This window comes from Ceraceosorus guamensis, assembly GCF_003144195.1.
Source record: "Ceraceosorus guamensis strain MCA 4658 unplaced genomic scaffold IE81scaffold_25, whole genome shotgun sequence".
In the NCBI taxonomy this organism is placed as follows: domain Eukaryota; kingdom Fungi; phylum Basidiomycota; class Exobasidiomycetes; order Ceraceosorales; family Ceraceosoraceae; genus Ceraceosorus; species Ceraceosorus guamensis.
Window position 1 is genome coordinate 165,141 of NW_020290020.1, and position 15,778 is coordinate 180,918.

Genomic DNA, 15,778 nt, shown 5'->3' on the forward strand with positions numbered 1-15,778 from the left:
CGCAAGCGGCAAGTGAGGAGAGGGGTGAGTTACTCCGTGCTTGGTCACGTGAGTCCTTTCACTCGTATCCGCGTATCTGCTCGGCGCGAGCTCTGGCGAGCGGCGGATGCATAATCAGGGATCAATGATGAATTCTGCTCGTTCTCATGATGCTTGTTCCTGACCTCCAAAAAGCGACCGTGCACCCAATCAAAGTCACAATTATAGGCAGCGATGAAGCATTGACGCGGACTCTCCAATGAGTTGCGTGCTCAACAGTAAGTGAAATAGACTCTGCGAGGCACGAAGACCATGAGGCCAGTATAGGCCTTTGCGAGCCGAGTCGAGTTGCGACGGTGCTCGCCCATGATGAGGCCAGCCCACTCGCACCGGCACCATTCGTTCTAAGCGCACATGCATGTACGATCGTGGCTGCCGGGTGTCTCTTGACTACCTATACAAATAGGGTCATTCATCGAAGACTTTTCGTCGCGACTGCACTGCATGGGCTCTCTCGCATTTGTGCGCCACTTAGGATGGATCATTCGGATGAGAGCGATTCGAGCACTTGGACACTATATAGCTGGACAGGGGTGGCCATCGCGGTCGCAAAGTCGCGTCGCACCTGAATGGCAAAGCAATTTGTCTCATGGTAATCTGTGAAGCCCTGTCTACAAGATTGATCTGGCTGCTTCCTCGAGAGCACGAGAGGCCCCGCTCTTTGCGTGGCGACCCAGCACCAGACGTGTGGGTCTGTACTTTCACTACATAGCAGCTGACGCTCAAACCACCAATATATAGGCGGCCGCCCACGTCCTCACACAAGCAATGGCGCGCGCGAGCGAGGCCTGGGTCTCACAGGACGATTGGACGGGGCATGCCATCCGGCCGGCACCAAACACCCGTTCGCCGAATTAAGCTCTCACTTGCTATCTGGAGCAACATATACCGCCCGGAAGGCGATCCTGCTTGCAGCGAGCGTATAGCAAGCTACACGGGGCGCAGCAACCAGGCAAGGGCAGCAAGCTGCAAGCTGCAAGCTGCACAAGACTGTGCGCCCAACAGCCTGCATCAGCACCACACCTTCCCTTCCAACCAGCTGGCTGTGCACCTAGCCATGCCCACAGACGACAACGCGCCTGAGGACCTCACTCGCGCTGGTACATCCTGGCTGCGGCCCTGCGAGATCCACGAGGCCGGGTCGGGCCGTATTCTGACCACATAGGCGCCGTTCCTGCTGGTGGCTTCCCATTTGACTCAGATTGCTACTTCATTCAGGCAATGAGCAGCAACCGCAAGGCGGGAAATACCTTAATTCGTTCATATTCAGGACACCTGGGTCCACATCGACATCTTTCGCCATCCGCGTTCAACCTCGTCTCATTCTCCCCATGCACTCGTCATGTGTCTTGACAGCGCCAAGGTTGCCGGCCGCACGACGGAGCCTTGCGATCGGGCCTGGCCGAACCGTGGACGTCTTCTGGACGACAAGTCGCTGTATATATAAACGCTCCGCGTGCGTACTCCTCGACCTGCTGCCTTTTCACCACACTCTAGTCATCACTTGGAGCTGAACTCTCTCTTGACATAATGAAGGGACTGCGCATTCCATTCTTTGGCTTTGCCGTGGTTCTCATACCGCTATGCAGCGCCCAGCCGCTCGAATCTTTTCCTTCAGCTTTCACACCATTCTGGTCTCGCGAGGAGATCGGTGAGACAGGTTGGAGAGCCAGATCAGCCCCACCAGGTGCCAGGCGGCCATCAAGCGTCTCCTGCCTCGATACTCCTTCGCCAGTCGTCCGCGTCAATTCGAGTGGACTCCTCTACTCTGGATTACGCCTCTGTCCTAACGAGCAGTACAATTTTGAGCAAGAGCTCTTTCTCGGCATTCGATTTGCCAGACCACTAACAGGTCAGCTGCGTTGGCGCAGACCAGTCCCGCTCGACTTTGGCGATGCGCACGCGCCAAAGACGTACGCCGGCGAAAGGTCGCAGGACGGCGCAACGATTTCAATGGCCACGTTGTATCCTCTGACTTGCCACTACGGTACTAGCAACAGTGTGACTGCGCTGGACGAAGATTGTCTAGGGCTCAACATCGTGCGTCCTTCGAGTTCGTTTGCGAGCAAAGAAAGCGCGCCCGACGAACATCTGCTGCCGGTGCTCGTCTGGATATATGGCGGAGGCTTCATCGCAGGATCTTCCTCTGCTACTTACTACAACGGTTCCTTCTTGGTCCAGCAAGCGCAAGAACATGGGAAACCGATCATCTTCGTATCCATCAACTACCGCACGCTCCTAGGCTTCAACGTCAAAATCCCAGATAGTGTCAAGGATGAGGACGATGCCAAGCAAGGCAACATTGGCTATTGGGACCAACGGCTCGCTTTGACGTGGATACACGAAAAGTGAGCGGGGCAAGAGTCGACGTGCGAATCCAATCATGCTGATCGACCTTCTCGTCCTGCCTTCACAGCATTCGAGACTTTGGCGGTGATCCAAAGCGTGTCACGTTGATTGGCGAATCGGCGGGCGGTATGTACAGTGGTCCTTTTTTCTTTTCCTGGTGCTTGAGCTGAAGTGCTGATGCCGGACGAGCATATCCCGTCGTTGGCAATAGCTGTGTCCGTCCTGCAGCATCTCGCAGCGTTCGACGGCAAGGATCCTTATGAAGCTCAACATGGCGCTCTGTATAGATCAGTGATATCTCAAAGTCCCGCGGACAGCACCCGCGAAGATTCGCGCTGGAGAGACCAATCCTCGCATCTGGCATGGAAGAGCTGGACCGATGCTGCAAATTGCAAGGAAGATGACTTTGTGTGTTTGAGAAGCCTGACCCAAGAAAAGATTGCCGAAAGCGCTCTAAACGGCACGGGCTGGCATCCGCGTGTCGGTGAGTGTAAAGTAGCTCGAGCGCGCGTTAAGCGGGACAGGACCGCAGGCTGACTTTGGGTCGAGGTATTCCTAGACACTTCGCTCAGCCCTCGTACGCTGCTGCAAGCGCTGCAGGGAGGATTCTTTGCGAGGAACCGAGCGGTGCTCATTGGAGGTGTGACAGACGAAGGACCTGGCTTCGCACCTCGCAATCTCTCATCGGTCCAACAGTTGCGAACCAACCTGATCACCCCTCAACTCATCGATGACGGCAATTATGTGCCCCCGCTTGGACTGTTTCCTCGCGATGCAAGCATCAACCAGACTGGACAGGTAAATCCGGTCATCGAAGCGAATTTGGACAAGCTAATCAGTCTCTATGGATTGCCGGATTCTGCTTCGACAGAGGCGCCCATCCTCTCTCCTTATGGTCAGCCAGCGTCGAACATCATTGACGGTGTGGCGAACGCTATCTGGGGCGACTATCTGTGCGCACGCATCCATCCTTTGCGCGCAACATGAGTTGTCCTGTGCGGGAGCTTACCTTAATCCACTTTTCTGCTCGCTCAGATTTGTGGCAGTGACACGCGCGTATGCAAAGGCGTTGGTCAAGTACGGTACAAAGACTTGGAAATATCGATACTCGTACCTAGTAAGCCAAGACTCCGCTCACAGGAGACGCCTAATGGAAGTAAGGAAGCTGAGATGTCCATCTGTTCTCTCCTCAGCGTCAGTCTCACGCACCTACAGTCGCAGCTCCTCGTGGTGTCTATCACTTCAGCGAAGTGGCCCTGGTCCCATTCATCAATCAGCTCTCATGGGACCAAAATGTCAACGCATTGCCGCCCGGAAATTCGCCTGACCTGGCCGTGGCCAAACGGACGGTAAGCAAGTGGCTCGACTTTGTCTACGATGGCCATCCCACACCCAACGAAGAAGAATGGCCAGAATACGGAGAGAGTGGGAAGAATTTTGTCATTGATAAGGAGGATTCTCTGGAGGATGACGTATTCCGAAAGGAACAGCTTGACTTTGTCATCGACTTGATCTTGGACCGCGTCAAGCAGTAGATGTATCCACGTCAACGTGTGTGGCCACAAATCTATCAGTGTCACAAACAGCACCTGCTTGTGCACACGTCTACAAGTGACAAGTTCTAGTGCAAGCTTTGTTACGCTTCTGCCCCTCAAGCACCAGAAGGCTCGCTCGCTTTTGCCCGATGTTTCCGACCTTCCGCCTTCCGGACTACTGTGGCGACTTTTTCGCTTCTCGTGTCAGCTTTTCCACATGCCTCATCTCTCGTGACTCTGCGCCACACTCATTGCTACCGATGACGGGATCACCGCGACCTGCTGTTGGACGCATCCGCGCGTCCGAGTGCTTGTCAGCAATCTGAATGAGATAGGTGCAGTACGCAGCTAAAGGCTCTACGAACGACTCTGAAAAAGGGACCACTGCGTCGGAATCTGGTGCATCTGCCAGAGCCAAAAGGTCAGGCAGGCAAAGGGAGGCTGAAAGCCGCCGCTAAGCCTTTCGAATCTCGGGTAGGGTCTTGTAAGCACGACACTACTGACTACTGACTTGCCCTTCTCGACCCAACTTCGGCCCACACCGCGTCTTTCAGGCGTGCTCTGCCTTGCCTCGCCTCCGCCTTTTGACTGCCCATCGCCGCGGGGAAGACGGGAGTCGGGTAATGATGCTCGCGAATGGGCTCGGTAAGAAGGACCCTTCGATTTGACTGTGTACCATTCTTGCCGTTCCATCTTCTCTCTCATTTGTGGTAAAGGAACGAATCGGTAGTGCGCCTTTGTTCGGCAACATGCACAATCGAAATGGCCCGGTGCGGTGTAGGCACTCTCATCACATCACTCGCTCGTTTTGCACGTCGTTAGTGCGCAAGGAGTCGGCTGCCAGCCCCGCGCAACCCCGAGCTGCGCGGTGTGTGTGTGTGTGTGTGTGTGTGTGTGTGCGCTGTCGAAGTCAAGTCACGCCTGCCCGAATCAGCGGAAAGCGCAGCTCTGCCCGCCGCGATTGGCAAAAGCACCATGCATGCAGCAGCGCCGGAAGAAAGCTCCCACGGCCTATGCACCAAAATGCAGCTAAGCTCACTCTCGTGACTAATGCGCACTCGGATGCAAACTAGTGAAAAGTAAGTATTAGTAAAAACAATCGAAATGCCTGCTGCTGCCGACGTTTTGCCCCCGTGCCGTGACGTGCCTTCTCTCTCGCTCCGTGGCCGTGCGTTCCTGTCTTGGTGCCGAAAGGCCCATGGTGGATGCCGGCAGATCTGCTCCTACCCTCCATGATGATGCTGTGTGAGTGCACAGTAAAAGTCAAGGGCTGAGCGTTCGAACTTTTCGGGCCCCCCTTTCCCTCGTCAAAGTCGCAGGAATGAAGCAGGTACGCGACACAGCTTCCCCACAGCGGACCTCGTGGTCGATCTGGCTCGGGCAGCTGGAGTGGGTCATAGAGTCAAATGACGATAGGGTGCCTGGAGGCAGTAGTAGTGTAGTGGAAAGAGAAAAACGAGCCATCCTGATGAAGCGATGCCGGTTCCATCTTTGCGGCGTTCTAAAAGCACACGCCAATCGCCCCAACTCTTGACTCATGACTACACACTGTACTCACACCCTCACGACTGCCTAGCTGCATACCGATACAGATCTTGAGGTCATCGTGCGGGGTCTGCTCGGTTCCACGAGTCAGTCACGAGTAGAAAGTGCAAATGAGAGGTAGCCTTGAGTGCTGACTCCTCAATCGCGCCGACCAAGCAAAATGGACGGACGCCTCGCAGGGCTTGATCAGCATGCAAGAAAACGCCAAGAGGTCCCACAGCAGTGGTCTCAATGTGCGCGGCTCCGACCAAAGGGATGACTCGGAGTGAGCCATCATCTATATAGCTTGCGAGCGACAACATCATGCATGCTGCATCGAGCACTTATGATTGCGTCCAGCTTGCAGTGAACCAGCCCCGATTGCTAATGTTCACGATTCGTGATTGGCGCAGAGTGTTCTGATGTCTCTCACTCATCTGCGGTCCGGCGCAAATGTCACGCGGCAAAGCGCCGGCAGACCCATATGCATGACGACAAGACCTTTCTGACAATCAGAATCACAATTCGAATCACGAATGTAAGAGCGGTCTCTGTTGCTTCTCCATGCATCTGCCTTGCCAGTCGTAGTACAGTATTAGCCGCCTGATCGAGCGATCGAACTCATTTTCTGGAGTGTCGTGAGTGTAATTCCGCTCTCGTGAGCCTGCTGGTCGCAATCGTGAATCAAATGGGCGACTTGCTCGATCATGATCGCGCTCGCGAACGACCGTACATATGCACAACCGCTGTTGCCCCGCGCGCCGCATCGGCAACTTCCAATCATCAGAAACTCTTTCTGATCGCGCTCCTTTCCAAAGGATGCTGCTACGCCTTGCTCCTGTGCGATGCCAAGTGAGACATTGCTCCTGCTCCGTGTGCGCTTCCGATACGTATGCCCTACCGCTGCCCCTTGCATGCTCTCATCAGCGTCACAAGCATACACACAACCTATAATCTCCTTCAAAGTCGTGAGTGAGATGGAAGGCTGATTATACAGCGCCGCGTCTGTCTATAGGCATCGCACGCCCTCGGCAACAAGTCCACAAATCATGAACGAACTTTTTGCTGCTTTCGTGAGGAGAGGCACCCGCTCGTGCTCGAGTCATATACGTAGTTGCAGTACGACGGATCTGCTGCAGACTCATGCAGACCTATGCAGACTTATGCAGACTGTGCTGCGGCCACCTCGTAGCGGGCACCTATGCGCACAGCACCTGTGGAGCTTCGCGTGTTCCAAAGCCCATGCATCGTCGCGCGGGCCAGTCCGCTGATATGCTGTTCTCCAAGCGGGAAAAATCAAGGTCCGACTTTGTGATGCACCCCGCAATTTTGCTTCCCCCCATGGCGACACCGAGCACTTGAGCAGCGTCGCTCGGCTCCCACTCGACGATACTGTACACTGTACACTTTTAGCGCGCCTCGGCAATTTGACGGGAAAGCGTTTCGCTAGCGTTCCTAAGACAAGCCTTGAGAGTATTCACGATGCACTTTGCCCCCACCAAAGCAGCAGGCGAGAGAGAGTCCTCAGTCCTCGATGGGTTCGCAAAGAAAATCGCAAAGAAGCGAGAATACACAAACAGCAATCGTCGTTTGACCTGGCGGGAGGCCAATGTCCGGGTCCTTCTCAATCGTCCTGCTCCGCGCTCTGACTGGACAACGCTAGTCGCTAGTAGAGTTGGGAGGCCAAGCTTGGAGCGCTGGTCAAGATTTACTGCTGAGCTGCTGTTGTGGGACTATATATAGGCAGAGTAGGTTTGTTTCATGGTCAGTCACTAAAGACAGTCACGAGTGGGTGCCTTGATTCTTGATCATTCGATCGTGACTCTTGGGGAACAACTTTTGCACAAAAGCCTGCCATCCTTTCTCGATTTGGATTCCATCATCCCCACCATAGCGTTCAGACGTCCTTTGAGCTGCTGCCATCCTCGCCTTTCCTCTCACCTTGTCATTGGACACCTGTTCAGAAAGACTGCAGGCTATCAGGCGCACTTTGGACCGCCATCCCAGGCCGCTGCGCCACCCTTTGCTTCAGCCACAGCACTCTCTTTCAAAGTCCGCAGACTCGCGACTCTTCTTCTTCTTGGACCCCAAATACATGTTTGCTGTAGCAACGCAACGAACCAGGGATTGCTTCAAAAAGGAGAAGCTGCTACTCAACGTCTATCGATCTTGCTTGCACCTCACCACCTTTAATCCATTGCTTGTGCCCAGACTTTCTGCAAGGGCTTCGAGTCGCGGGGAACGATTGCAAGTCAGTCATGCGCCAGGACGCTAGCTGAGCACAATCTCCTTCGCAATATCACGACCACTCCATCTTGACTCGAGTGTTTCTCATTCCGACACATCATCCTCGTTGCTCTTGTCGAAAGTCGTGGGAAATCATGGATGCCTCCGCGCTCTTCGACAGTCTTTCCCAGGCGGAGGCTTATCCTATTGCGCCGTCAGATGCCTTCGATGCTCGCTACGCATTGTTGCCTCCTCCGCCACCCATCTACCTCTCCAGTCTCACTCCTGCTGGCCAGCGAGGCCGGCTGCCCGACTTTGACTCGACCCCCTTCCCAGCAGTAGCAGCGAGAGCTTGGGCCCGACGGATGTTCTTCTTCAACCTCGAGCGAGCGTGGCCACACCTATATTTCACGACCGCCTGCATTGCCTTGCTCGTCCTCATCGTCGGAGCCATCTGGGCAAGAAGAATATGGGAAAGAAGCTGGTGGCTGCTGAGGGTCGTCAAGAAACCCAATGGAACCTTGATCGTGCCAAATAGTCTCATCACATACACTACATGCACCGGTGCCTTTGGCGTCCTACTGATTGCTTGGTGAGTCTCAAGAGGCAAGGATCTGCTTCCGTCATGTCTTCTTTCTTCTTTTCACTTTGGCTGCCGACGGCCTGCTCACCGGTTACGGCTCCTCCTGTGTACTCACACAGGATTTGGGAACTGTACGAATGGAACATGAAAGGTCAAAGGCCAGCATTGTGGGTGCCTTGGATCCTTCTGGTGTGGACGCCTTTGTTTTCGGCCGTCCACCTGGCCAGTTGGGGACTCTTTCATAGTCTGCCAAACGTCTTCACCACGTCAGCTTCCGGAGACGTGTCTGTCAAGCATCGCAGCTGGGCGTTCAGGTGCATGACCCGACCCGCCACCCTGAACTTCTTGGGAGGCATATTACCATTCTTTCAGGCGCTGAGTGTCATTGCACCTACCGTTGTTGCGCACGTCCAGTACATGCGAGCTCTGAACGGGTACTATCGATGGGAAAGGGATTACGCTGATGCGACTCAAGTGAATCAGCAAATGCTACAAGAGGTTCAGCGCATCTGGTACACCTTCCTGGACAGCGCAAAAGTTACGTCGATTGTGTTCCTCATCTGGACCATCTGGGCCGTCATGCTCTTTGTGGTTTGGTCTATCCTCAATTATAGACTGATGAACGTAATTTCAGCCCAGCTCAAGCATATTCGTCAACTTGGCCGACGACAGGCCGAGCAAGCTGCCACAGTCCAAGCGCGCGAGCAAGCTACCAGTGTAGCTCCCGAGCAGCCGGCGGATCGTGGCGCAGATGAGGCTGGACAAGATCATGGCGGCCGAGGTGTCATGTTCGGCAGCAAAGCAGACGACGTCATCGATAAAGAGTACGACGGAACCTTCAACAAGACAGAGTCGGACGCTCTAGCAAGTGACCACGGCGACGCAGCTTTGAACGGCAAAGAGGACTCAATCTCGCCGGTCGGTAATGGCGATTCGGACGTCGAGAGGCAGCATCGCTGGCGCACGAGATTGCGGGGTGGGCTGCCGCCTTACAGCAGGCGCGGAAGTGCTCTCCTACCCAATGCACGGGGTGAAAGCGAGGAAGATGAAAATTTCACCGCGGCACAAATCGCTGCCGATGAGCCCACGACCACCTTCTTCCCGCCCGTGCGGCCGTCGCGCATTGTCAGGCGGCAGGCCCCTCGCGTTCACGGTCGCACTTCGCAAGGCAACACCAAAGCGCAGCGGTATTTGCGCTCGGTCCTCATTCATGTGGCCATCCAAGCTGTTGCAGTAACACCAGCCATCCTTGGCTTTGCATCCCTTGCGTGCTGGCTTTGCGTGCAGACGTATAATTCCTTCGAGAATGCCGACTTGCACTTTGATCGCACAGCGAGTACCGCTCTGATATGGATGGCGTGGATGGCGAACATCGGCGGCACCATCACTCTCGTCGCGATCGCACAAAGGACCTATGAGCCTGTCCTCCACTTTGGGTTGGCGCACGCTGGTGGCTCTGGCTCGCATTCTTCTGGTGCCAAGCGCCAAGCTGCAAAGTCCTTGGAAGGCAGCAAGGGAAGCAAGGGTCGTCGAATGAGGAACGGCAGACCGATCAGTAGGATTATCAACGCGGGCTCTCGCTCCAACGAGAATGACGATGCGCCTGCCGACAACGGTTACGGCGTCACTTACACAACGTTCTTTGAGTCTGAAACCATTCAGCGTCCCGCCAAATCCTTTCCACACGGCGGCTCCGATCTTCGACGCAATGAGTCCGTCTCAACTTATGGCTCTGCCGTAAACCGATCCGCTGGAAACGAAGAAGCTCAGTTGCAGCGAAGTGAAAGCCGAGACAGGGCAGCTGCGGCAGCTGTCGGTCTTGGCATCGGGACTGCGGGCTCCATGTCTTCGTTCAACCAACGCTCACCGGCCCAGCCTGCAAATAAAACGTCCATTGCGAGATTCGCGGCGACACCTCTGCCTGCTACGCCCTCCCAGGTGCACGTAGACGGCGCACGCGTGCTCAGCCACGATGCCCAGGAAGGGACAGAGTTGCGCGACATGTCACCTCGCAGCGCAGGCGCGCCACGCTCGCCGCGCGACTTGCCTGTTCGCACTGGTCGTTACGGGCCATCGTCGAGCAACGCGTCGCTTTCCGGGACAGGTTCAAGTGGGACAAAGTATGCGTCTCGCGCGGATCCTCGTTCGCAGAGTCCTGTTCTGCAAGTCCAGCGAACCGTGGATACGCACACTGCGATGCGCTCTGCCGATCCTCAGCATGGGCGCCGCAAACGAGGCTCCGGTTCCTTGGAACTCAACACGGAAGGCGGCGATGTCAACACCAGCGACGACGATGCTGACGGCACCTCTTATTGGGGATCAAGGCGGCCTTCAAATCCTTCGACCGACGCTCTCGGGCAGCACGCTGGTTCGCGATACTTTGCGAGCGAACGCAGAAGCAGTGCTGCCAGCCGGACAGCTGGCAGTAGCTCGGGCCATGCTCCCAATCCCAGTGGCACTCCGTATGCCGTAGGAGGTGCTTCGGCTCCCAGGTCGAAGCACATCGCCACCTTGGTCCAAAGGCCTGGATCTTCTTCATCCCGCCTGTCTGATGTCAACGACCCGCATGCGCCTCTGCAGACGGGCCTCGTGCCGGCGCCGCGTCGCAGGACGCCTGGACGTCCATCGAGTGCTCGTCGTGTCCCTTCGTCGGACAGCGCTAGTCAGCTGCACGTAACATCTCCTCATCCACTCAGTCCCACCTCGGTGCCCGATGTGCCGGAGCACCAGTCAGGCTCACTGCAAGACGTTCTTGGACGAGACATTTCGACCCTCGAGCCAGTCTCGCAAGTCGCTCGTCAAGCGCCGCATTCCAGCCCCACTTTTGGTCTGCTCACGCCTCATGACGCGGCGTCCGAGAATACCGCCGAGCTCCCAAATTCCGACCATTCCCGTTACTCGCCAACGTCCGTCGCGGGCTCTGAGAGTGCTGCAGGCTACGCTCAAGCGTACTGATCTCGCCATCGCTTCTGCCTGAGCCAACGTCATGTCGACATGTCAGAGTCCCGGCTCGACGTCCTGCCTCATATTTCCACATTGTTGTCCGTGCACCTGTTACTCGACGCTCCGAATACGCTCGGACTGCGTCATCGCCTGCTCTGCTCTGTCACCGTTCCGTCTTCGTTATATGTATCGAATCTATTGTGCGGTATCATCAACTTTCTGCAATATCATACCTCATCTCCCAAGCACGATCATCAAGTTCGATCCAAGGGCTCACTCGTGCGCCATGAACTATGACCTGGCGACCAAACAGATCGATGCAAATTGTATCCATGTGCGCCCACGCTTGGGTGTGATTTCTGTCCCTGCGTTGGTTCTACCACCTCATTTTGAGGGTTTTGGTGGCGAGCATCGGTCTTGCGACCAAGAGCCCCACGGTCAGCGCCACGATGGTCAAGACGAGCTGGGGCTTGTTGAAAGTTGCTATGACGACCAAGCGTCGGATGAGCGGTAAGAATCAGCTCAAATGCTCCACTAGATGATCGACTAGCGTGAACTCGACTCACGGTTGAGCATGTCAAATGTGCCGCTAGGAGCGATCCTGACGAGGATCCAATCGAGACCTAGCACGGCGACCAAGCTCGTGCTCTCGATTGCGGCCGGTGCGACGACAAGTCCTTTAGGACCTTCGATGCGGAACTGACCACCGACACTGAGTTGCGGCGCATTGGGAACATACGCATCAAAAGTGGACAGACCTTCTTCCAACTCCTCCGAAGTGGGCTTGCGACCGACAGGCCTGCGAGGATCTAAAATCCTTCGAGGCAAGCTCAACAGATTGCCATTGACGGTGGTCATGAGTAGGGACTTGCTGGTGATTCCGAACTTGGTCTTGGACATTGCCAAGGATGTGATCGCGTGAGGCAAAACGTAGGTCTGCGCAAAGGGTCTGACTCCCTCGGGACCGCCAACCACCGGACTGAAGCTGCTTTTGCTGCCTCTCCAGTCCCACGTCTGATCTCGAGCCGTCTCAGCCTCGTACAGCTCCAGCGACAGTAATCGCGTCTCCGGCTTGAGCGCAATCGTCTTTGCTTTGCTGCTCTTTTCGTCACCCGACAGCACTTCGTTTTGAGGCTTTGTGCTGACCTCGTGAGCATCGTGACCATTGACCCTGTATGCGACGGTGATCCAATTCTCAGCAAACGCTGCTTGAAGTGAGTCTTGGCCTGCAGCCAGATCGTGGTCTATCAAACGTCGAGAGTAGAGTGTGAGACCACTAGCCGAGTCGATCACATAGACATGAGCTGAGTCGCCCCTCTGAGAAGCTGGGCCAGATAGTCGCGTCACAACGACGACTCCGTGCGGATTGAGGTACTTGTACATTGTCTTGCGATTTCCAAGAACTTTACCCTGGCTGGCTATAGGTCCGTTCGATCCATGTATCAGGTGGACGATCTCCTCGCCCGGCTCAAAGCGCATCTGCCATGCTGGCGCAGACTCGAGCGTTTGGCCGTTAAGTACGACGAAGCCATTCAAGATTGAAGTGTTCTGGCCTGTCGCCTGATCCTCATGAGTCGTGTGCGTGAGGTAGAAGAATTGCTTCGCAATCTTTTCGAAGGCGGCTGCGACGGATGGAGTGCGAGGCCAAAGTACTAACCCATTGTTGGGGTCGATGGCGCCCACCGCTTGCTGTCTGGTGACGTCGTCTTCGAACGGCAGTAAGAAGACGTCTTTCGCCTTGCCCACAAGCAGCGGAAGGCCGGTCTGCGCAGCGTCCCCAGCAGGAAAGACGCCCGTCAGAGGATCAAGCTCCCACACTCTCGTAAGGGTCGTGCCTTGCTCTTCTACATCAGCAACGATGGTAATCAGAGGTCCAAGATGGGCAGCCGCATCGGCATTCGCATCCTTGTCAGTCCTGCTATCCTTTGCCGAGCTCGCCCCTCCCACAGGTCTAGTGACGCTGAGGAACCGCACATTGACGATCGGCACAGGTGCTCCCTCGCCAGCTCCAAAACCGACAAGACTCTTTTCCCACACAAATGTCCTCGTATCCGTGTCCATGGCGTACACTTTACCGCGTGTCGTGGCGCTCACTAGGACCTTTCTGAAACCCAGCCTGTCTCGGAATAGGTGCGCAGTGATGTTGGAATCTGCGGCACGCGGTGCAAGTGCAGCTGGAGGTGGAGGGCCTTGAGCAAGATGCGCAGGTCGAGCAGCTTTCCCACCTTGAGGAATACGCGCAGGGCGAGGGATAACCCGACGCCTGGCGTCAGGCACCTCGGCAGCAGCAACGCCTCCCGCTGGGTATCGTTTGAATTGTCGTGTCGTACCATCTTCGCTCGCGGTGGGCTTCGGTGGTGGTGGAGGAGCTCCGCGCTGAGCCGCGTAGTGCGAAGTCGCAAAGAGGCGAGGATCTGAGATCAAACTCTTTAGACCCTCGATGAAGCTGATGCTGACGCTAAGAAGCCAGGATGGCGCGAGCTGCAAAGCCAATCCATGTCGCTGCAAGCGCTCGAAGAAGGTCTCGCCTTCCAGCACAGCTCGGGCAGCTGCTGCTCGCAGCTTCAGCTCTAAGCCACCACTCTCGAAATCCGCCGAAACGACACTTCCGATCTGGCGCTCAGGCAAGTCTACCAGAACTGCGGCAGCAGTCTCGGCCAGACCCTCTTCGTTCATCCAGTGATGTCGGTCATCTTGCAGTAGCCTGACGGATCCAGAGGCAGTGATGAAAGCGGACCGCGTAATGACCTGATACGACGACACGGGCGATACTTCGAACGGCGCAGCGAGAATATCTCCGTTCAGATCATGATCGAACTGAAAGCTGAAACCAGTGATCTGGCCCTGCCCGCCAGGATCTTTCGAGTCGAGCCAGTAGACGTGGAAATTGACCAACTGTTGAGAAGCTTGGAAGAATAGTCTATTCACATATGCTGACCCCTGCTTGTCCACTGTGCCGCTGTATACAGCATCGCGAGCATCCTCCTCAAATTCCCATCGGGAGTAGAGCGCAGCTTTGCCTTGCTTTGATCCTTCATTGCCTTGAGCATGATCGACGCGGATAACCTCTGCTTTTCCATCTTCCCTGATGGCGATGAGCACGCCACGCTCACCGAGATTGACTTCTCGCAAGGCAACAAAGCTACTTGAGAGGGCCTTGAGAGTGAGAACGTTGGAAGCCTGTCTCGCTTGAATAGCAGGAGCATCCTCATCAGATGGAGAGCTCAGACCGACTGGCCACGAGACGGCTCTGATCGTTCCATCCTTGTGTACCCAGACCAGATGAGGCTGGAGTGGAGGCTTCTGTCCCGCAGGTGTTACTTCGCTTCCTTGGCGTGGTCGAGTAGCAGCAAGGTTGACCAGCGCAATGTTCGCAGCACCACCGGTCGTGGCTTTGCCGCCGTAGCCAGCCAAGGGACCAACAGGGGCGATGGCTGCGCCTACATCCTGAATATCCAACAGCTTTCCGTCGGTCAGCGAGAGCGTGTAGATGCGCACATCGAAGCCCGTGGGCTCTTTTGAGCCAATCAAAGGCAGAGTGGAATAGGTTGGAGCCAGAGAGACAACGTGCACAGCTGCTTCGCTTGCCAACACGCGAACAAGCGTGCGATCCTTCGTACTGGTGGAGATGCAGGCGCAGGTATAAGCACAGTCTGCCTAGCCAGAGACACTCCCTCTAACTCACACCTCGGCTTCACTCCATCTCCACCGCTGTTGACCGGTAGTCCCATCAAGCCTCCTAATGCGTTTGGCCCCATCTAGGACAATGATGTCGCCGGCAGGAAAGCCAGGTGCTACAAAAGAAGCATCACATCCTGGTCCGGCCCACGAGGGGATGCTAATGTCAGGAGCGGAGAAAAGACTAGGATCGGATTGATCAGGAGACGAAAGAAGTTGAGACCATTCCAAACGGCCCGTCAGTGCGTTGTGCACCGTGGCTCTCGTAGCGCCATGGCCAGTCAAGTACAGTGCGACTGTGCAGGAATGCGGGAGGACGCAAGGCGTCAGGGGTTCAGTGACTGACTATATGCTGTCAGCTTGCACGCTCTGGGTTCGCCGCTCACCATCAGCGCTGAGCCAAAAGCCTTGCACGGGATCTGTATCATTGACCACTCTTCTCCACACAATATCTCCATTTCTGGGATTCAGCGCTCCAAATCCGCCCTGTTCCGATGCGACAAACAGCGCGGTGTTCGTCTTCTTCGACTTGTCCTCGTCTGCTCTGATGATGCGATGGAAACGCGGAGTGAGGAATTGAGAGGCTGATGTGAGCGAAGATAATTTGGGAACGCCGATTCGGGGAATGTGATAAGTGGGATCTGGATTGGGTGCGACTGCTGCGGAGACTGCGGATAGAGAAGCGAGAGCCCAGTAGCAAGCAGCCACGAGGCTGATCGAAACCTGCAACCGCATGCTGAGTAAGAGACAAGGAATTTGCCTGCTCCTCGGTGGGATGTTTGGTGAAGGTCAAGAAGAGTAACAAGTGCAGGTCGCGTATCCGCAGAGAAAGCTGTCCTTCACGATTCCACCATGGCCGCGAAGACGCGCTGCCTGCTCTGCATGCATGCATGGCTGGTGC

General features: G+C 55.7%; 4 protein-coding genes across 4 annotated transcripts; 3 read left to right on the plus strand and 1 right to left on the minus strand.

The window, feature by feature from the left end:
• Positions 1 to 1,569: 1,569 nt before the first annotated feature.
• On the plus strand, positions 1,570 to 3,923 carry IE81DRAFT_347057 (alpha/beta-hydrolase; the record flags this gene model as incomplete). The annotated part of the gene is made up of 6 exons (XM_025516112.1): positions 1,570 to 2,387; positions 2,456 to 2,514; positions 2,600 to 2,872; positions 2,948 to 3,341; positions 3,424 to 3,505; positions 3,582 to 3,923. 6 exons carry the CDS (start codon positions 1,570 to 1,572, stop codon positions 3,921 to 3,923), a joined length of 1,968 nt encoding a protein of 655 aa, XP_025370040.1.
• Positions 3,924 to 7,828: 3,905 nt separating this feature from the next.
• IE81DRAFT_329900 (hypothetical protein) lies at positions 7,829 to 10,040 on the plus strand (the record flags this gene model as incomplete). Its single annotated transcript, XM_025515168.1, has 3 exons — positions 7,829 to 8,265; positions 8,376 to 9,968; positions 10,019 to 10,040. 3 exons carry the CDS (start codon positions 7,829 to 7,831, stop codon positions 10,038 to 10,040), a joined length of 2,052 nt encoding a protein of 683 aa, XP_025370041.1.
• Positions 10,041 to 10,201: 161 nt separating this feature from the next.
• Positions 10,202 to 11,429, plus strand: IE81DRAFT_111520 (hypothetical protein). Its single transcript, XM_025510092.1, has one exon. It carries the CDS (start codon positions 10,258 to 10,260, stop codon positions 11,209 to 11,211), a length of 954 nt encoding a protein of 317 aa, XP_025370042.1. The 5' UTR covers positions 10,202 to 10,257; the 3' UTR covers positions 11,212 to 11,429.
• On the minus strand, positions 11,388 to 15,667 carry IE81DRAFT_312977 (DUF1620-domain-containing protein). The gene is made up of 4 exons (XM_025512475.1): positions 15,264 to 15,667; positions 14,885 to 15,173; positions 11,766 to 14,818; positions 11,388 to 11,682 (listed from the first exon to the last, which is right to left on the minus strand). The coding sequence occupies exons 1-4, from the start codon at positions 15,610 to 15,612 to the stop codon at positions 11,576 to 11,578; spliced, it is 3,798 nt and encodes a 1,265-aa protein (XP_025370043.1). The 5' UTR covers positions 15,613 to 15,667; the 3' UTR covers positions 11,388 to 11,575.
• Positions 15,668 to 15,778: the final 111 nt, after the last annotated feature.